The sequence below is a fragment of the Eucyclogobius newberryi genome, unplaced genomic scaffold (genome assembly GCF_026437365.1).
Source record: "Eucyclogobius newberryi isolate DKJ021-1_F unplaced genomic scaffold, fEucNew1.0.hap1 SCAF_19, whole genome shotgun sequence".
NCBI classification, from domain to species: domain Eukaryota; kingdom Metazoa; phylum Chordata; class Actinopteri; order Gobiiformes; family Gobiidae; genus Eucyclogobius; species Eucyclogobius newberryi.
Window position 1 is genome coordinate 30,063,414 of NW_027315823.1, and position 22,810 is coordinate 30,086,223.

The 22,810-nt window shown below is 40.7% G+C and overlaps 1 protein-coding gene across 1 annotated transcript; it reads right to left on the reverse strand.

The window, feature by feature from the left end:
* Positions 1-592: 592 nt before the first annotated feature.
* On the reverse strand, positions 593-5,022 carry slc32a1 (solute carrier family 32 member 1). The gene is made up of 2 exons (XM_072452615.1): positions 4,076-5,022; positions 593-2,853 (listed from the first exon to the last, which is right to left on the reverse strand). The coding sequence occupies exons 1-2, from the start codon at positions 4,481-4,483 to the stop codon at positions 1,666-1,668; spliced, it is 1,596 nt and encodes a 531-aa protein (XP_072308716.1). The 5' UTR covers positions 4,484-5,022; the 3' UTR covers positions 593-1,665.
* Between the last annotated feature and the right edge of the window lie 17,788 nt (positions 5,023-22,810).

Below are 22,810 nucleotides of genomic sequence, written 5' to 3' on the forward strand. Positions count from 1 at the left end.
ATTGGTGTAATCCCTGTGCTGACCACAAGGTGACACTCTTACTATACGGGTGGTAATGTTTTTGCCTTCAAATATAGACTCAAAGAATTTCCTGAGAATTTCTATAAGACCTAAAATTAAATTTGCTAAGGATCTAGGCTTAGACTAGTTTGCAAAAATGGCCTTCTTCCATAAACTTAAAATAATCTTTGCTTTTACCAGTCCATGGCTGGATTTTGACGTTTTAATCCGAATAGTATGCTTCTAATTGTCTATTGACAAGGTTCACTGTTACTGCGAAGTGGGGCCATATTGCATTGTAGATGAGGGAGCGCTTACAAATAAATGACTGGGCCGGATGTGCTGAGTGAGTGTGCAGGGCCAGCATGAGGCCTGGTGCGGCCCCTCACAGTGTGGGCCCTGTGCGGGCCAAGTCCAGACCTGCAAATGTAGACTTCAAAGGAACTGGGTTTGAAGTCCAATGCGCTACTGTCAAACCGTTCTGTTTGCCTGGTTCTCAAACTCTACACATCACATTTTTAAATGGGTTTCAGTCTTTACCTTGAATGCCACGCCCTGTATTTCAAGCTCAAATAAATATGACTGCGCCCTCGATGGGTTTCTCTCTTTTATTATAGCGAACAAAAATAAAATACATGTTCTGACCGTTCGTTTTACATAAAACCACACACTTTTTTTCTTTTTTTTTTTACAATATAATGTCACTTCTTTATTCATTAATATTAATTTCACGATATATGTTAACGACTTTTAGATATACATTCCATCATTTTGAAACCACAATAACACACTACACATACGGAATTATAACATTTCCACAGGACCCATTGGATTGCACAAAATGAAAAATGTCTGTATTTTCCTTTTTTTTCAATCACCAAATTAGAAAATAGGAAATCCATTTAACCCCAGAATAGGCCATGTTGAACTGAAAAGTGCGGGCTTTCCATTTGATCTTACAACCAGAAGAAAGGACAAGTGACACTTCCTAAAGCCAAAGTAACAGATCTATAAGACGTTAAGCTGAAAATAGGTCAAAAGTTATCCACGCGTTTACGCAATAAAACAGAGTTTAGTAATTTCTACTTCCCAGTTTAATCGTGTTCTGTGTCTTCGTATCATACATTCAATGCATAGTTTGTATAGCTGCTGTGTATGTAAATCTTTCAGGGGAAAGGTCCAATTCCTCACGTGTAGAGAAAATATATCTATTTTATTAACTCTATATGCTTTCACATTGTATGTTATTGCCCCGTGTTCGTTTCATCTGTATATAGTATTGCAATTTGTGACGATAAAGTAGAGGGACTTGAGCTCTTTATGTGGGTATTTTCCAATCAATATAGCCTATACTCTCACACCAGCCTATTACCAAACGTTTCCAATCAGCACAATGGATCTGGTTTTATTCAATTATAAACTCGACTCAAAAGATGTATTATTTGTACAACATGTACTGTCCACAAGGTGGACTCAGGATACTGCCATAATGTCACTGCACGCATTTCAGTGAGTGAGTGAATCTTTGTGAACAGATACAAGGCTACATGGAAATGCGCCTTTTACGCATGGATTAAGCAGAAGAGATCGCGCCTGTCAGAAGTTTTTTTTTTCTTCTTCTTCTTTTCTTTTACTAAATGGGACTTTGCATTGAACATCTACAAGCTATTCTTCTATGTTGTATTTAAAGGCCTCTATGAGCCCCTCAACTGAATGAATGAAGCCAGAAATGCTGCATATACCTCCTATTACAAAGATTGCCACGTCGAAGAAAACTTGGTGCCATAGAAGCTTTCTCCAGAGAAGCTTGAGATGGAAGAGGCTGGGAAGCAGAAAGCACAGGCCGGCGCCCGTCAAGCTGCCCGTGAGGCCCATAAGCAGCGCGAAATGTGGGACGTAAATGGCCATAAGCAAGGTGAACACCACAAGGCCACAGCGGAGTGAGAGTCCCCACGATTTGAGTCGTCCATCGCCACCGTAGCAATCAGGAAAAATTGTTTGTCCTCCATCTTTAAAAAAGCATTTTTCTAAGACCTCGACAGCGGCAAAAAACGGCAAAGGATAAGAGAGCAAGGCTTTGGATACAAGGAATATGTTGACCACGGCGCGGATGCCGGGAGGCAGGTTGTCTGTGATCACCTCCTTGGTGTCGTCAGCCCAGGTCAGGTAGGCCACAAGCGCGAAGAGGCCTTTGAGGATGCAGGCAGCAATATGGGTCCAGTTCATCATGCAGTGGAACTCGCTTGGTTTTTGCATGTTGCCCTCCAGTGACGGGAGGAAGATCTGCGACGTGTAGCTGAACACGATAATCCCAATGGAGATGGGAAACTTCTTGACGTCTATGTAAAACTTGACTTTATCCCAGGCCCAGTCTCTGGCCCTGGACAGGCAGTAGGCAACAACCAGGATGTTGATGACGAAGTGGGCCAAAGTGCACAATAAGCTGAACTTGGACACAGCTTTGAGGTTTTTTAGGAAGGCGCACGGCAGCAGCGCAGCGGTGGCCATTATGGCCCAGGACTTTTGTGAGATGGGCATGTTTGGGAAGCTGTTGTACATGAGATTCCCGCTCACTACCACGTACAGGATGCATGTCATCACCAGCTCAATGATCTGCGCTACATTCACGATATGCCCGCCTAAAGTGGGGAAGCGGGGTGCACAGCAGGCATTAGCAATGTCCACATACGAGTCTCTGACGCGGACCATTTGTCCGTCCTCGTCCTCCTCGTACAGACAAGCGATGAGGATTTTCCCCGTGTAGCAGCAAACGACGGCGGCGAAAATAATGAGAAAGAGTCCGAGGTATCCACCGTGGAGAATGGCATAGGGCAGCCCCAGGACAAACATCCCCTGTAGAAGAACAAGCACAAGATGTGAAGTGCACATGCCTCGTGAGAAATCAGAATCAGAAATCAGATTCAGAGAGGATTTATTGCCATTGTCAATGAACACAATTCACAAACATAGGAACTTGTCTTGGTAATTCGGTGCAACATAAAACAATGAATAAGTCAAAAGAGGAACAATTTAAATAACCTATGTGCCTGTTCTTTTCTCAATCAGGACACTGCTCACTGTCTTTGTCCACGTGATAAAACTGCTGAAAAGCATGTTTTATCTTAAATAGTCCACGTTAAATGGGTCAATGTGGTTTAGCAGTTATTGCGTTTGCATTTACAAGTGGCATCACTATTCTAATAAGGCCTCTGCACATTGGGTTTTCCACTTTGCTTTAAGCGCATCGTTGGCCTCTGACGTCACTGATACGGAGGAGACACTCGCCATGACGTGACACATGTCTCAAAAGGCAACGTGAAGCGATTCATCTGAAAGGCTTTTTGTCGCAGAGCAGAGCCTCATTCAGGTCACAAGGGCGATCAGAGGGTTAGATTTTTGGAGAAAAAAAATCACCTATTTGTGATTTTTACGCTGTGCGTAAAAGTGATCCATAGGCATTATTTTGTCGACTTCCTGATGGAGATGTTCTGAAGTTAGGAATGCGTGAAATGTAGACCTGTGTCATTTTTAAGGACTAATTGATCACAATGAATAAAAAATATTGTAAATGTTCACATTGTATGTCACACCACAGACTTCTCAAGTAGACTATAATTGTGAACAGATTATGGATGTCATTATGCATTGATTTTTAATTTGCGACGCAATGCATTCAAGGCATTTATAATTCATTATAATAAATAGGTTTTTGAAAGATTCAATATTTGTAGGCCTTATTTCGTTCAAATGAATGTTGCCATCGCACATAGGCCCATTTATTCAGCACTTTGAGCAGATTGCATCGGTGCCACAGATGGGCATTACTTCACAGACAAAGAATTCGTGCGTGTGCGTGGGTGTGAGAGGGGAGGGGGTTACAGGGCACAACCTCTACCTCCCTTTTGCGGCACACTTTGACGTCCTGGTGGTTGGTGCTCTTTTTATGTGGGGGCAAACGACTTGGGCAAGTTTGAGTTTCCCCAGTTATCGCCAATTATCATTCCTCTTAATTAAAAAACTGGATTAAATTCATAGAACAGGAAAACCTTTACTTTGTTTCATTCCACAGTTTTACCTGAATGGCGTTGGTGACGTTCCACCCCGCTTCCCAGGCGGTGATTTTGGGTCTGACTTCGCTCAGTTCGTTGGGTGAAGCTCCGTCTTTGGAGGCAGACTTTGGAGGCCCGGTACCGTCTCTCTGGTAGTGACTGTCCCCGTCCATCATGTCCCCGCTGCCCTCACCCCCCTCTCCCCCTCCACCCATCACCATCTCCTCGGACCCCATCACGTCCATCTGCATGCCTTGCCGGTGGTCGTAGTCCAAATCATCGCACGCGACGAAACCCAGTCCCTCCTCGTCGGTGGCGGCCTGGAAGCCCATCCTCGCGAACATGCCACTCACCTTTGCCTGGGATTTGTTGGACACCGCTGTGGCTGCGTTTGACAGTTTATTCGACAGCTTGCCTCTAATTAATGTCGCCATTTTAATTTCCTTTCTGAAGATATCCCCAAAAGACAGTGAAATAAGAGGCCAAGACAAAATGCAGCGATAACGATTGAAATATCTGAGTTGCTATCTCCACTTCTTCGCGGTTTGCTGCTTGATTCGATCCAGGCTCATGTCACCTTCAGGTGCTGCTGCTCCGTCTCTGCATCGTGGCGCTGCGCTCTGATGCTTGACGCTGTGTGCGCGCAAAAGTGTTGCGCACCAAACCCGCGAATTAAAGTGCAGCTTTTTCCTTCTGGCGTCTTTCCTCTTCTGTTTTTTTTTTTTTTTTCTTTTAGGAGGCCTGAGACGTTGCTCCCTTTCGGCGTGCTCTCCGTCTCTTTTCAGGTGCCTTCACTGATGCCAATGCGGTACCGAGGAGCCCTGGGGGAGAGGCAGGGAGGAGACACGTGTCCTCATCACACTCACTGCCAATGCGATCTCCACAGCCTCCCTCCTGTGCCCCGCCGACACACGCGCGCGCAAAAAACGCCACAGATTTGCTGCATTTCTAGGGGAGGCGCTTGAAGAACCCCCACCATTCCGTCCCCCAACCTCAACCCACCAAACCTCTGCCTCACGTCCAATGGCATTCTGGGGGCCTCGCGTCTTGCATAACTTTACGCGTATAAAAGCAAGCCAAGAAAATTAAGAACACCTATGTGGGGAGGAATTAATATCAAACATTACTCAAAAATACAATAACAATAAAGCTATTTTGAGGAAGAGGACGTGGAGCTTCTTTATAACTGGATGTTTGGATTTTTAAAAAGGGACTATTTTTGGTTTTGTTTTTTCCGGTAAGAGCCGAGGGCGCACACAGTATTTTGAACTCTATTGGCTTTCATTCATCATATGCTTTTCAGTGACTGTGATTTGTCAGTTTGAATCAAAGTCGCCCTCCGTTCATGACCAAATATGACGGTTTCCCAGTGGATAGCTGAAGATAAGGAGAACTTGTGCCCTTTTACGCACAGAAGTTGCAATTCCAAAATGCGCACCAGAACAATTTAGTTCAGCGGTAAATATAGGCTATATATCCTTTGTCTTTTTATGCCTTTGTGTTTGTCCGTTGCTTTAAAATTAATTAAATGTAGTGATGAATAACAATAAACTGTCTCGTGCCTTTTTATTGCCTACTGCTTGAATCAGCTTGGACTCATCAAAAACCGGGTATGATTATACACAATCCACATAAAATAAATTGACGGAGGTGTAACTGTAGCCTATGGTCAGACAGTCTTATTATAGCACAGAGTTATTCCAACAAGCAGGTCGCAATACATTGTACATGGATTGCGCAGCCCTGTGGCCCTATGATGCACAGATGAAGACAAAACAGACGAATCTCCCAATCGAAACAATAATACAGAGAGTTGACCATTTGCGCAGCACTTTGCTGGTGCACGAGTTGTTTGCACTGCGCGTGGCATGCAATCAAACCTGTGGTCAATCTGCAGCTGCCTTTATCTGAGGAGTGTCATCTGATCCGAGTGTGTCGAGGGCAAAATAGTGTCCAGTATTATATTAGAACAAGAACAAGGGCTTTATGTTAACAGACAATAAATCATGTGAACTGAAGGGTTTATAGTTTTCGAAAACAAATACAAATGTAGTCCCTGGTCATTTTATGGATATCATCACGACACAACGCCTTGTCCAAACAATTCAAACGACTCACACAGCATGGTCAGGGAATTTTAACGAATGACCAATACCAGTCAGACTGAACGTCCAGGCCCAATCGACTGAACACGGCCTTTAATCTCAACCACCATCAAATCCTGCAGACAAATCCACGCCGCGGCTGCTGCCTGCGTTTACGCCTGCTTTAGTATTTTTCAGCTGCGTGTGCGAACATGGCTCCTTGTTGCCATTATCCCGTGTGAATAGAAGACTTAATGACGGCGGGTGTTATCAGTGCGCCGCAGCCCTCTCCCGCGCGCCGCTGTCTGAACGAGTGAGCCGTGGGATGAGAAGAACAGCTCTGACACAGGCGCCCCCCATCTCCATCTCCATCGCGACCCAAAGACCCACATAAGACCTAATACAGTAACCCACTGCACCCAAAATAAAACAGTCATAGGTTTTAGGTTGGTTTGCTGTAATATTAACAGTGACGAGGCCTTTTGAGTAATAGAGTAATGGTATAACTTGGTTGTCTGACATGAATTGAGGCTTTCATTTGTGATTTAAGATATCATTGAGAGGGAAAAAAAATATTGTTTTTATTTTTTTTCCCTCTCAATGATATCTTAAATCACAAATGAACGTTATCAAAAGGTGTCACTCATTACAGCCAAAACAACAACCAAAACAATAACCACATTTTTAGCTTTTCAGCTTTCTCATCTTCTGCTAATTACTTACCTATGATACCTTAATCTGAAAAAGGGTTTTTTCCCCAGTTCATTGCCTGGTCTCAGAAGTCACATGGGGGGGTCAGAGTGGCACATCCCCAGGGAGCCCTGCTCTCATCGCTGCACAAAACAGATATGACCGACATCTCCTTATCTTATTTTTACCATTTTGTATTTCCCCTCAAACCGTTTCCACCTTTTCTAGGCTATAGATCCACCTCCTCGGTCTACCCTTAAAAAGCCAAAACACTGTAATTCATTTCCTACAGCACCCCAACCCCCAACCTCTCTTCGTGGCTCCCATTTCACATTACACACTTGGCTGAGCTGGCACAAGGTTCGACCCTCCCCTCAATCATCAACATCATCACCATCATCGTCATCACGGCAGGCAGCTCCCTCCACTCAAGCTTTGGCTCCTAATCACACACACTCATAAAAGCACAATTTGGCCAATTACAAGGCTTGATTTTGAAGACAGCAGAAAAAGAACACAATGGGTAATATGGTGAATAAGGAATTATTCAATAAATATTCCTTTTTAAATACGTTTGTCATACACATTGAACTTGTATTTTATAGTTTTAAGTTATAAAGTCTTCGCAATCGGGTTCTTGTAGATTTTTCTCCATGTCCTAAATTCTAACATAAATTAAACTTCTCCTGTGCAGTGATTTTAGAAACGTTATTTGCATTTTAGTCAGATGACCTTCCAGATGCAGCCCAGGAAATGTGGAGCATTTCTCCTGGCTTGGGTGTTTACGCACATAATTCGGCTGGATTATCAAATGATTAGAACTCATTCTGTCTCCATAGATCTTTATTGAAGACAAAAAAAAAAAAAAGCAGCCAACAATAGACCAGTTTTGCATTTACTCAACAATGTCTGACTGCTTGTCTACCAATATCAAATTACATTCTCAGTATGTAAAAGCCTCCTGCATGACAGATAATTTTTCATTATCCTCACCAAACCCTTATCACACAAATGGGCAATTATTACAGGGGAATCTATGAAGTTTCTGCAATGAATAGCTTTCCAGGAATTGAATATTATTACTAAAATTACTACTACTGCACATCCTTTTAAAAAAATCTATTTTTTATAAACCAGGTATCTGTATTTAAAACAAACAAGCAAGCAAACAAAGAAAAAAGAAAAAAAAATGTTGAAAATACTTTTTTTTGTAAACAAACAATAACAGTGGTCAGCAAGTCACCACCTTTGTCACCCAGTTTTATTAAAAAAAACAAAAAAAACAACAACAGCAAAACATCCTACTCCCATGCTTATTTATTTATTGAAAAAATAATCCTGTTTAAATATTTGAATTGAATTTAGTATCAAGCTAGTCATTTGAATAATGATTGACCAAAGTTATACGTATCATCTGGCTGAAGAATGCCAGTTGAAGCAATAGCCCTTAAGCCAGCGCAGTGTGGTGTGGTGTGAAACCAAGCAGAAAACAGGCGCTCGAATGAAAAGCAGCAGAGAAAAGGCAGTCTGGTCCCTGAGGGGACCACAGAGGAGGGAAATTAGTCCACATCAGGCTAATCACGATGCGCCTCTCACTCCATTAACATTTGCATCACAATCACAGGTAGAGAGGATCTGATTTCAGCACCAAGGACAGCGTCTGCCTATTCTAAAGCAGTCGTCCACTCTAGTTATTATGTTTAACATACTGAGAGGCATTTCTAAATGTACAATGTGCATGTTTGTACTCAGATGTTTTAGATGTGTGACAGTATAACTACAATTTGTCCAATTCTAACACAGAAATTAACTACAATTATTTGTTTAGCTAGTACAAAAATAATTGTGAGAACTGTAATATATGAAAAACCTTGACAGAATAAAATATACCCACATACATTTTTGTTGTATAACCAAACCAATCAAACCTACATTATTACATGTATACACGATCATTTTTTCAATCTACTTTGCTTCACAAATCTGATCTGATCATTTGCACATCTCAAAGTTGAATATTATTTCTGTTCACTGTTTACTTTACTCTTCATCTATGTGATGGGTGCAGACATCGGTGTTATTTAGTGAGGGAGCTGATCGGTCCAGGTGGCCCACAGTGTAAACCACTGAGAGCCTTTTCATTAGCTCTAATGTGCCTGTTAAATGGCTTATTATGGGCTCCCCTGAGATTGCACTGTGTTGGGGTAAGTATTTGTGCTGTTTGATGGCTCCAGTAACACCAATGGAGTAGACCTATAGCAATGCATCTTTAAAATAAAAGTATGCATTGAAATTTAATTGCTGTGACAATTTAATCAACATTTTGTTCTCAAAAATAAATTGCCTTCTCCTGTGATCAGATGAGGAATGGAGGATTTGAGGTTTTGGCCTGTTATTTAAAGGGAACCCTGTTTCTGTGAAGGTTTTACTAATTAATACCTACATTTAAAAAAATGATTATACAAATAATCTTCCATGCATCTCTACTGTATTTACCACTATTGCTTTTGTTTGAAATGGAGCTAATTCAGTGGCTCCAGTGACTCGTACATGTATGTATTTGATCACAAAAACTCCCCAGACGCCGTTTTGCTGTTAACCCACATTGACTCTGCTCTCTCCATCACCCCATGACACCCTTCCTCCCTCCCCTCCCTATCACACGCACGCGCACGCACGCACGCACGCACACACACACACACACACACACACACACACACACACACACACACACACACACACACTCAGACAGACGAGGGGTGGGGGCAGTACAGTTCCACCTCCCGCTGCCACACATTAACATTGTAATTGCCTTTTTTTGAGCACAATAAACTGAGCCAGTCCAAAGGGACCTGCAGGGCCCGGGGCTGGCACAAAGCTATGCCATCGATTTTTCACACGCCGACAAAAAAGGAAAAATATCAGAGCTATCAACACAGGGCTGCATGTGTTTATGCGACACTCGTGATGTAAAGTGTCTGCTGACAGTTCAGGCCTAAAGGGGATGCTTATATTATCAAATATACTATCAAGCAGCTAATCATTGATTTAAATGGCTTTAAGAACAATGTGTTTGAGCCTGAAAACCACACCTTTTATGAAACGTGTTCTCTGTTTAAACATACATATGAACAACAAGGGAAAGAACACATGTGTTTGCTACGAGATAGATTTTTATGAGTTGGTGTAATCCATCCTTTGTCCAGAAGTGGTCCATAGAAATAAGTTTCAGAGGTATACATCTGGATAATGTAAAATCAACGCGTTTCGATTTCCATTCAAAAGTTATTTTCAATCTGAAGCTAGACTCTCAGGGAGGAGTTATAACCAAACGGGTAAACAAAGGCAGGGCAGTTTTAGATCATAACCTCTCTTTGAGGGTAGGGCTAACCCAAAGGAGGACAATACAGTTATTTGTCTCTGAACAAAACAAATGCAGTACTGTATTACATTTTGGAAGGAAATTTGATAAACATTTTACAAAAGACTCTTTTTTAAATTGTGTATTCAATGACTAAATAAATATATTTTGTATCTTGGTTTGGTGTTGTTAAGACTCTGGAACGTGTGATGGATTCAAGCATCAGACTTATCATTCAGCAATTTTTATGCTTTTCTTGGAAACTGGTGTAGAATAGCTCAGATGATGGACTGTTTGCCTACTGGCCAAAAAGTTGTCTGTTCAATCCCTGGTTCCATGTATACCTTGGGCAAAACACTCTCATAAAGAAGATACTTTAGGAGACTATGTACATTTCATAGGCTTGCCAGTCCCTGTATAAGCCTATACAAACATATATTTACATGCCTGCATAAATAATATCCATTACTCCTGACTTGCAGGGGTTAGCCACTCGTGACAGCCGTCTCTGTGTCTAGCTGTGTGTGGTCTCAAGTCAATAATGTGTGTGCCTCAAAGTCACATGTAACGCTTTGTTCTCATTAAAGTTGTATGTCACCTCTCTCTCTCTCCCTCTCTCTCTCTCTCTCTCTCTCTCTCTCTCTCTCTCCCTCTCTCTCTCTCTCTCCCTCTCTCTCTCTCTCTCTCTCCCTCTCTCTCTCTCTCTCTTCTATTAGCGCAGAAAAGTTCATGCTATTTTCCTCAAAGCGTCAAAAAAGTAATTTCAAACCATAGAACACAGAAGTCATTTATATAGTCTCTACACTAATTTATTTCAGATAAAAAAAAAATCTGTTTGCACAGGCATATTAAAAACATACATTTTGTCTATTTTTGTGTACTTCAATTGAACTTGATTTGAACAATCAAGTACAATGAAAAGTTGTTCCAATCCTTAATGGCTACATATTATGCAAAATTGAGTGATTGGTATTGTCCTGCATTTGAGGCACCATTGCCCTGAAAAAAAAATATTTTAATATAATACCACAAACATAAATACATGGTTTATTTTAGTGGATGGAGATCAAAAAGGAGGGATTCCCGTTCAATCTTTATTTATTCCTGTGTTTTCATAAGCACAACTCCTCCATATCCTCTTCCCATCCAGCTCTGAATGAGTCATTGAAATGCATCATCTTTTTTCATTGACTACATTCACAAACCTGCTGAAAGCTTTTTGTCCACTGTCTGTGATGTTGCTGGGCCGCCCAACCAACGGCTTTGATTTAATTGAGACCCTCCAAAGTGCTTTACAAACGCAAAAGCAATGTCCACGTTTCATCCAGGTTTATGAATAAAAAGCATGTACCGAGATAGGTTCTTCAACATCCCTTCCCCCACTCAGTTCTGTCATTAACTGCTCCACAATCAAGAGGGTAAAAAACAGCACTTATCACAAACCTACCACAAAACACACGCTGGCAAAATGGACGTCCCTATTGATTTCTGCTGCAAGATGACAGACGAATACAGCAGCCGTGGCCACAAAAGGTGTTTTTGTCTTTTAAGAGCTGTAATCGTCCTGCCACCACGGGCCCATGACCAGCTCTATATTTAGGCAGAAGGTCAATAGCATCATCATGGTGCTGACCGAGAGCACGCTTCACTTCAAATCAAGCCGCTACAAACAGGTGATGGGGCTTTACAGAATTGTGGTGTCAAAATGGGAACAATGGAGGACAAAGACAGGGGTGTCATTTTGGTACTCGTGGGTTGAGAAAAAAAAAACTTTGAAGATGTATTTTGACATCTAGGACAAATCTAAAGCAATTTTGTGTGAATTTTTTTGAAAGTTGAAGATGGAGAGGAGCCTGATTACTTTGCTGCTGGGGTGGAGTTATGTTTATATATTTAGAAAGTTGTTGAATTTAAAGGTTCTTAAAAGATTGCATCATATTGACGTTTGCTGCTTTCACTTGGAGACCAGGAGACAGAGTCTTGTGTCCTTGTTGGGGCAGTGGAAGTGGACAAAGGAGAAAACTCCTTCACACTGTCTCTGTCTTTGTGCTGACAAGTGCTGTAGACAACTACCAATGAAAGTCTTGAAATTGAGAAATTATGATCAGTTTATAGCATTTTCATCTGTTGAGAGCTCTAACTTAGTATTTTCCACCAGGAATAGCAAATTATGGATTACTATAACTCGTTAGTGCCCTGAGTGGAGTATTACACACAGTGTTTGAATACTGCACAAATGCAAACATGCTGTTGTGTCCCTGTATGACATCTACCACAGTGCCCGCCTTCACCTCGGCACTTCTTTTTTACACTATAACATTTGTCCAAATCAGATAAATTAAGTAAGGTAGCTTTATTGTCCACATGCAATTTTCACTACATACTCTCCGGAGCACTCCTGGGGCCCATCTCTAGATCTTGAGATGCTGGAGGATTTGCCCTTGTTCATATTTTAGATAATTTGGGAAACCACCATATCCAGATAGGGAGAACATGCAGACTCCACAGAAAGGCTCCACCTGGCCTAGGAATTGCTCCAAGGATCTTGACATTGAGATGCTTTGTTAACCAACTTGAAACCATAAACTGTACAATATCTAAAATAACGTTCATCCTATACAGAACAGGTTCTCTATCATAAAGCTTGTTTTATCTAAGGCACAAACACTCCCAGCAGCAGCACAGATCAATGTCTCATTCACTGGTGTCATTCTCACATGGGAGCAGAGGTGAGTGTGTCCTGTAGCTTTCCGCTTGAGTGCTGCCATAGTGTCCCAGTGGAGAACAACACGCCTCATACACAAGTGTCAATAAAGTTAACTTGTGTCTCACCTCTTGACAGGACCCCCCCAGGCGCCACCACCCGCCCCACTCACCACCCAGCCCTGATTGCTTTGTGCCTGCTCTGCTGTTCTGTTTAAGCATAGAGTTTGACTTACATGCAGAGGGCACAAGGGGGACGCGCCTTTCCCACATTCAGCCAATCACCTCCGAATAGTCCTTAAAGGTCAGGAAAGTGCAGCATAATTATAAGATGTGAAATTTACTTTGAGTGAACCGGTTTAATTAAAATGTTCTTGTAGTTAAAGAGGTCATGTGTACTTTTGAGGAAAATGGTATATACATATACATATACATATATATATATATATATATACATCTACATCTACATCTACATATACATATACACATATATATATATATATACATCTACATCTACATCTACATATACATATACATCTACATCTATTGTGTGTATTAGATTAAGTATTTGCTTATAATTACAAGCATGTAAATCTTGGGGTGTCTAGCGGCCCCTGGGATCACTTTACTCCGTTGTTCTCCGTGGTCCTGGGCCATGTGCTGTGCATAGGCCCCTCCACCTGTATAATCATGTGGTCCTTGTTGAGTCATGCCTCCTCCAGGAGCCTGCGCTGCCTGGTGTTGTGGAAGAGAATCTCCCTCTGGATGGCAGGTTCAAAAACCTTCTTTTCAATACAGACATGCACCTGATCAGCAAAAGGAATGAGCAGAAGAAAAGAGAGCCACTGAAAGGAAGCAGTTTCAAACAATTTGACAATTTGATTTTGTTGTTCTATTTATAGTTGGGGTTTTCTCCCCAGACATGCTAAAATGATCAATATCTAAAGATTACACAACAGATAAGTCACTGGTGGATAATCCAAAATGGTGTGTTAAATTGTTTATTTACTAAGGTAGGTGTTTAAAGCCTCAACACAAATCTAAAATAAACTAATTTATTACATTTGAAATAGTGCCACAGTGATAAAAAAGCAACAGCATTTTTTTTATAATTATTTAATTTCTTATTTATGTTTTGCGTGAAGTGGTTATAGACTTTATCTTTCTGACTGTGACTATCCACCCCTGACATGTGACTTGTGACACAACAAGGATTTGGGGCGACATTTTTGCTAGTTCTAATTATTTAAAACATGTTTTGGATGTACGGATAAGCATGTGACTCTGTGGGTGTAGAACAGTGAGAGGGCTTCTCCCGGAGCATTCAACTTGTTTAGAGCTCTCAACGATGACAAAAGGCTATGCTGTGTGTGTGTGTGTGTGTGTGTATATATATATATATATATATATATATATATATATATATATATATTATATTAAAATTAAGATTCCCATCTCAGAAATGCTAAACAATTTCTAATAACACAAACAAATATAATACCAGTACATAGAAGTCTGAACACATCCTCTCTAATAACAAAGAAAGTTAATTTGTTTTATTCATACACAAATTGCTCATTTTTGAATTCCTAAACATCATTATTATTCAACATTATTCAAACCTGTTCTACTATCTGATTAGACTGCAGCCTAATTCAATCTTAAATGTAGCTTATCGCCTTTGCAGCGTGATCTGAAATGTTTCTCACTCTGAGGTGCCCTGATAACATCTGTATTGTGTGCCAGTGTTCGCTGCAGATAAACTAACAATATTGAAGAGCCCCATATCAGCCCTCTCACCTCCACAGGACTCGGACTCTCATTGCATTTTTATGCGCAAGTCCCTGCAGCAGTTAAGAGGCTGTTTTAATAGGTTTATTCATAAAGGTTTTGGTCTGGTGACATGATAAAAAATGTAATTATATGGAATTTGGATTGCCCCAAACTTTAATATATATACATACATGTATGTATGTATGTATGTATGTTAGCTGTTTTGTGGATATATATATATATATATATATATATATATATATATATATATATATATATATATATATATATATATATATATATATATATATATATATAGTTTGCAGATTGAAATTATTTACATCCAATCATTCATCCATAAACAGCTCATAATTACCATTGAATTCTCACAGCAAACTTCAAGTTGTAGTAAAAAAATGTTTTTTTCTCTATTTCTGTTTCAAAGAGTATTCATGGAGCCCTGGTTCCTGCTTTTACTTCTCTTTTTACAGTATCATTAAAATGTTGAAAACAATGACCAGAATTGTTTTAAAGTCCCAATATGTTACCTTTTAACCAAAAATAGACTACAATAAAAGCACATTTTCCTCTTGAATATTTTTATTGCACTGAAAAACCTGCCTTCTTACGAGGCTTGCATCTCCACAAATCTGACTCGTACGTGACGTGCCACCTCCAGAAACTTAAATGTTGATTACACTCCCTTTAAAATAAAACATTTAAATGTGAATACAGATTTTCAAATAACTTCTTTTGGTTGGATTATTCTAAAACAACAACTATACACTTTTTATGCAAGAAAAGATGTGTTCCCCTCCCTCTGATGTCCTCTGTGGGGTGTCCTCTGTGGGGTGTCCTCTGTGTGTCCTGTACCATGGCGGTGATCGTACCTCCACCACCCGCCTACACATCAAGATAATCAGCAGAAAAAGCCCAGTTTATCAGCCTCCACAGCTGCAATCCATTGTAGCTTCATGAATGAAAGCAGAGATTAATAGCAGCCACACACTTGTATTTTTACTCCCGCTCCCTCCACTCTGCGTCAGCCTGTCTCCTGCAGCTGCTGCTTCCTGAAGGGTGAAAAGACCCAGCTCACTCACTTTACATGCACCATTTGCAATCTGACGAACAGCGGCTGGCTATTGTTTTTAGCAGTTTGACTGACAAAATGAGGCCGAAGTGTGCAAAGGCTATAATATTAAATGTAGAATTTGTGGCTGAAATAAGAAAAGGGAAAATGTGCCCTGCAGTGCAGCTGATGAGGCGCCTCAGAGCAGTGTGCAGTGTTTGAAGGGCTTGTCTGAGGTGATAATCAAAATATATACTGTTGATTCAATCCCTTCAGATTTAATATATTTACATGACTTGTGTGATTTCTCTCATAGTGTACTTAGACTATGCCCACATTTCTCTGTCATCTTTGGGTCGACCAATTCTGGTTTTACTTTCACAATGTAAAGGTTGATACAAAAACTTGCGTACCTATAGTAATTCCTACTAGTTACATTTATTCTGTGTTTTAATTGTAATGTTGGTTGTCTTGCCACACTCATAACTCACTTGTTTCTTGATGTCAGTGGATGGTTCAGACATCAGGTGTGGCTACAGTCAAATCTGCTAAAGTTAGTAAATGTGTCTGCTCAAGTGGACATGGCAGCTGAGGCCAAATCAGAGCGCAAACAAAACCACGAGTCTGAGAGGATGAGTTGGTCTGGGCAAAATGGAGAAAAGAAGGTTAACTACTATTGGTGATATGTTTGTTAGCCATTATCTTACCTTCCTCTTTACAGCTTGAGAACACAATTAATTACTGTAACCCAAGTAAACTCAATAACCACTTTAAATAAATTCCAATATTGACAGATATCTTAACAGCAGTCAGGCTGATTTCTAGTCATTGGGCAAGACACTCACTGTGACTCCAGACAGACAACCAGATGAGAAGGTGTTTTGGAGTCCCACGATGTGAGTGCCAAAATATTACTACATTATTTTGTCTCACTCACAATTGAAACTTCGGAATCCTGGGTTGATACTTTAAATTTAATACTCTTAATTCCATGTTTGATACTGCCTTGGCCCGCTGCTGTGTTCCTTGCACCTTGTGGGACATTATCTGGGGACATCAGACCACAGAGCTCTACTTGACTGAGAACTCATGTTAGTTTTTATGCTTGGCTAAGCCTGTTTTGCCAGCTGCCGTTTATTCTGAATGAGTGGCTACGTGTGCATCTTTTTGCAGCTGGAAAATATGCCTTTTAGCCATAAATAGTATATATATATATATATATATATATATATATATATATATAACATAAACATAAGGGCTTTCTTGGTGGAACTTTTTATAGAAAAAAATATAAAAATACGTGGTCTACAAAAGCCGAGCAGAGAGCCTTCTTTCCTCCCAACATCATTCAGCTGTCGTATAATTCATATTATTACTGAAATTGCCTCAAATTTGTTGCCATGGTTATTTCTCATCTCTCTTTTTTGGAGCTTTGTGCTGCCTTGCTTGGCGGCCGGTGATGAGAGCCCCGAGCAGCGTGTGTTTTGTGTCAATGGGAGACAGAGGGACGGCAAGGCACTGACCTGGTAATAGTCAATGTATTCACAAGCTATAGTGCAGATAGTTGCCATGGTCACAATAATTGAGGAGCAGGAGGGGGCGTGCCATTCTGTGATGGTGTCTGAAATCTGAGCAAGAAAAGACGCCACAAAGAGGCCTCTAGACTAGAAGAGGAAGGCAGGATTGTCTTTGTTATATACAAAAAGTAATGGACTAATAAAGGTAAAACTAAATGTGCCATCAAAAAGAAGAAAGGTTTGAATGAGTTTCAGTGTTAAAGGTTTGAAGTGACGGTGCAGACAAGCTGTAGGATGTGGCACCACACCACCAGCTGCTCTGACAAAGACACTTCAGCTCATAATGGGAGCCCCCCCGATCAATTATTGTCAAGTTCAATAAAACAAACAAAGCCAAATATCTCGGACAATTCTGTCAATTTGTTGGATAGGATGCACAAAGGATTATGACAAGGCTATACATTCTAATATCAATACAAAAAATCACATTGTGTCCAAATAAGTGTGCTAACAAGTATGGACTTTATTTCTTACATTATTCATCTAATGCGAAAGGTGTTTGAACTGAATCACTTATTTTATTCTAATCCTAATATTCTAATCCAAACAGAATATTGGTTTTATTTTGGCAAGTTTGTATTTATTTTTGCCCATGTGACTTACAGTAGATAATTGACTTGTCCTGTGTTACACAAAACTGCTTGAAATTGTAATAACATAAGTATTTTGATACCTGAAACTCATAATCTAGGTCTATGCTGCAGAAGTCTAAACGTGTCAAACCAAATTGAGATATATATAAAAACTAATTTGCTTTTTGCAGTGTGCACAATCACTTTAAATGGAGTCGTCTTGCATTTTAGCGCCCTCCTGTTCCCTGTGCATCCGTAAGTGTGTCTTTGGAGCACATCCTTTGGCACCCCCTCCGTCCTCCTCCTAACCTGGAGCGTCATGTCAACTCCTCTCGTGTCCACCCACGCCCCTGTACTCATCTGTTCCTCCCACGCTCTCCTCTCTGGTGACTGCAGTCAGGGAAAAGCCCCCTAGAGGGAGGGCTGCATTGGTCGTGTGGTAGACACTACAGCACCAAAGGCAAAACGCGAGGAGGTGGGAGGGGTTCAGTTTTGGTTGGGAGGAAGTCACGACTTGGTGCAGAACAGATGCAGAGATCCAACGCCTTTGTTAAGTCCAGAGGATATTTGGTACATCACCAGCTTCATTTAAAGCATTGATTTAACAATGAAAGACCAAACTGTCGACATTTATTAAGAATTAAGTCGATGCAATCCCACATTTGTTTTCAATGAATTCTTGTTGACTGTGTGTGTTTACTTTATAACATAATGCTCAAAAGATTCAAATTTTAATGCTAAATATTTTAAAATGTGCCGAAAGTTTTTTTTTTTTTTTTTTTAATGAAAGCTGCATGGAATGAGTCTGGGGCTTGAACTTTCACAGATCACATTGCTTATTATTTACTATATGTGATTAGAGAAAGAGGGAGGCCATTCATGTAGGGCACTGTAACTATTGATGTGATTCACTCATCCCTGTTTGAATTCCAGCTCCTACAGTGAAGAAACAGTGGTGGAGGCGGGCTCTGAGTGAATGGATGGCAGTGACTCATGAAAGCTGAAGCTCTGAGTCATGCAGGCTGAAGAAGGGAAGCACAGCAGAAATGGCAGGCACCAGCTCCAGTCGCCCCGGGACAGAGTCGTAGTGGCGATAAGGTTTGTGTGACAAGACAAGCTCACCCCCCCCCCCCCCCCCCCCCCCCCCCCCCGCCCCCCCGCCCCTCGCTTAATGTGTGTACATCAGAGGGCGTCCTGTCAGTCTCAGGGGGTGATGTCAGTGCCCGTCATCACACCACTGGTCCCTGTCACAAACACAAAGGATACAGAGTGTGTGAACGGTTGATTTGTGTGAAGCCAGCGCTGTTGCGTTTAGGGGTGGGAAATTATGTCTACACAAGATTGAAACAGTTTTGTCTCACAATGCATTGCTTCTTTTCATTTGTTTTGTAAAGAACAAGACAATGTAAACTTTACAGTGGAGCATAAAATGGTGATGAGAGAGGAAAGGACAGAGACCAAATTCGCTACGTTTTGGCTGGACAATGGAGCCTGGCATACGTACTATCCACTCACCGAGGGACACTCAAGTATTTCAAATAGTTAAAGTTACACACTCACAAATGCAGACAAATTCCCCCAGTTATAGTCTTGACAAAGCCTAAGATGTGGAGATGGGCCCCTAATGTGGAGATGGGCCCCTGGCACTGTGTGGCTGCAGCTTACTGCTCCTAATGGGTCATACCAGCGGCACTGAAGGATGGGTCAAATGCAGAGGACATAGTTCCTCATGGAGACCCATAAAGTGTATCTTACCAACAAAACTAAAATAAAACATTAAACAAATCTAATGATCAAATACTACCACTCTCACTACTTCTACTACTACTTGTCCAGGTATGGGTACAAAAGCAAACATAATATTGCTGTCAGTTCATCAGATTATTATTATTATCAATTTGATTAATGTTATTATAATTATATGCAAAATATATCATTACATATTACTTGCATATGAATCATGCTTAATTAGGTTATTAGTTTATCACACATATTGACCTAATTTCTAAGACACATTTTAATCTCTGGCTTTTCATTTAGTTTTTATTGTTTTTAGTTTTCCGTGTCATGTTCTATAAATATTATGATTATTTATGGTTTTACATTGTTTACATTGTATTTATTATTTTTCTTACATTTGCTAAATTGGGAACCCATCTTAGGTTTTTCAAATGGGAATAGACTTGTTTATAAAATCTGCTCTATAACAAAAGGGGATGTATTTTACTATAGATTTGCCAAATATGTATCAATACCTTATGTCTGCATTGTTAAATTGCTCATGACTAAAAGAACAAACATCAATGCAGTTGCAGACGCTGCATTACAATCACACCGGCCTCGTTAAACATTGAATAAAATGGTCTCTACAACTACATTTCCGCTGCAAGTACAAAGCTTTTACCAAAGTCTATTCCCTAACATGTCCAGTTAGTAAATCTAATGTTACTTCATGGGATGCACAGAAAACCCTTGAATCGCGTGGGCAGCAGTGAATCACTCAGGGTTATCAGCACCGGAAGCCGCCTCCTTTAAGCACATTTCCAGTGATGGATATTGAAAGATAAAAGCTCTTCTTTTCATCCAATCATTTTATCTTTAATTACAGGTTTTATTAATAGCACCTTTTATATGGAAATGCAATTACATGAACACTACATGCAAATTGTGGGGTTACTTAAAAGCTATTCTAAATATTGGCAGCGTCACGTCTAAAATTAGCAAGTGTAGAGCCTCTTTGAATGTATTTGATGTCTTTCCTGATGCACATGCACTCCGTCTTTCCCTTTTGGAGGAGAGATAGCGCTCGGTTCATTACGCGCTTCATTAATTTAAATGCTAATTGATTCTGCAGGGGCTTTCAGAGGCAGGAGCGGTGTGGTGGTCTGGATGGCCCGGTGACAGTGCTGACAGGAAAACCCTCTCCTGCCTGTCTGTCTGCCTCGAGTGTGCCACTGATACGGCGAGCTGCAAGAGAGAGGAAAGGAAATTATGTGTAATAACAGGGCCACTAACATTACTCAGAAGTGCATTGTAGTTTATATTATGATTCAGTCGGATTTGATTCAACGTTTGCTTCTGTGTGGTAAAAATCGTAGCAGCAGCAACAATGAGTTATTTCAGTTCAATCTTGACTCCATAAATTGACAAACGCAGTAAAATATCATAACTTTTTCATTCGGAAAGTTTGATTTCATAAAGCTAGACTTAAGGATTTCACCATTGTTTGGTTGAAGTGACAATAATAGTTGTGAATAACGGTACGATCATAAAATAGTTTCTTCTTACATTAATTGTAACACTTAAATTTGATGTCCAGACATAGTGTGGAGTAGACTTTCTTGCTCTAATTTCTTCAAATACATGTTTTGTCCTTACTTAGATGGAAACCGTAAAACTCACTTCCTGTTTAAGGGCTAGTGGGTGGCAGAAATAGCATTTTAAAAAGTCTAAATATGGAGTAGCATTGTTGAGTGTTTGACTATGAACTGCTCTATTTGCTCAAAACATTGTACTCACTTTAAACGTCCAGATGTATAATGATTTATTTGTATTTTGGAAAACAAATACAATGTAAACCAGTGTGTCTGGCTGTTTGCAGACAGTGGCAGCATCAGGCCTGGATTCAGGAAGCAGAGACAAAGGTGATCCATGCTGCGTTGCTAGGAGACGAGCGAGGCTGGATGTGAGAGATAAACAGTCCCCCCCCCGTCTCCCCGTGCCCCCTCGCAGAGACAGAGGTACAGGGAGCTTTGGGGAATGGGCGGGGTGAGCTGTTGGTGGCAGATAATCCCTGGATTTGACTGGGCTCGCAAATCTCGCATTTACCACTTGCATTTTGTAATCGTGATCTATAAAGTTCTATAGTGGATTGGATATTCAAATCATACACAGAAAACGATCCTGAATTTGTATGAGTCGGGCTGACAGACAGTGAGACAAGATTTCTGGCTGTAGTCGACCAAAAAAGACAAGTTTGTGCAGAGAAGTATTAGTAATAAACACTAATTGAAAAGACAGATTGAACTGTCCAGTCACTGCTTCAAATCAAAACTGCAACCTACTCCACCCTTTCTTCTTTATTGTGTATAAATCCTCATAATCCTACTAGAAAATGAGTCTATACTAAAAAAAACATGGCTGACTAAGACATCATTGACTGATTAATCGACTGCAGGCCAAGCAGAAGCACTAACACAGTCAAACATGAGACTGTGCCCGTTTATTTTTCATGCAATCGAATGTTGTTAAAGAACTTTAAGACGAAATAAACAATCCTTTTAGACCCCTTTCCCTTTACCCTTCTTTGACCCACAGTTTCTACCGGATCATCTGGAGGACACATGATCTTTTGTGCTACCATGTAATTGTTGCTTCCCTTTTTAGCACCGCTCACTTTCCCCAGCACCAGACGGAGTGCCAGTGCCCAGACCGCTCTGCTGCTGCTGCATGTCTAAATTACCCTAATCAGTTGATGAAAAGAAATCAGTGGCCTTGTATGAGCAGCCTGCCCCCACGACCAATCACAGAGCAGCGTGCCCATTCACAGCTAATCACCGCACAGCCTCAGAGCAGGCCACTTCCCGGCACACGTGAAAGAGGAAGCACTTCTCGGGCTTTATGTTGTTTTGTTTGGTGCTGACCGCAGTACAACGACTTGAGCACTGACTGGGCCAGAAATGAACCTTCTTTTCTGGTCTGAGAAAGAAGTGGCTTCCTGTTGGCACCAAAGAAATAGATGCTACGACATTTGTGCAAAGTGATGTCTCTCAATAAAAACAGTGGGGAGGAAGTTGATAAGAGGGGGTTTAGTTCAGTGGTTCTGAAACTCATTGGTGGTATTTTTGGGAGTTTTTAATACTTCTGCACTGGTTTGGTCCTGCATAATCCAAATTCTACGCTTATTTACTAAGAAAGTGAGTCAAATAATTA

What these genes read in the sequence shown, in the direction of transcription:
- slc32a1 (XM_072452615.1), bottom strand. Translation starts at nt 4,483, where the DNA reads ATGGCGACATTAATTAGAGGCAAGCTGTCGAATAAACTGTCAAACGCA. An exon ending in ACGTCACCAACGCCATTCAG is followed by an intron (nt 2,854 to 4,075) that starts GTAAAACTGTGG and finishes GTTCTTCTACAG; the next exon opens with GGGATGTTTGTCCTGGGGCT.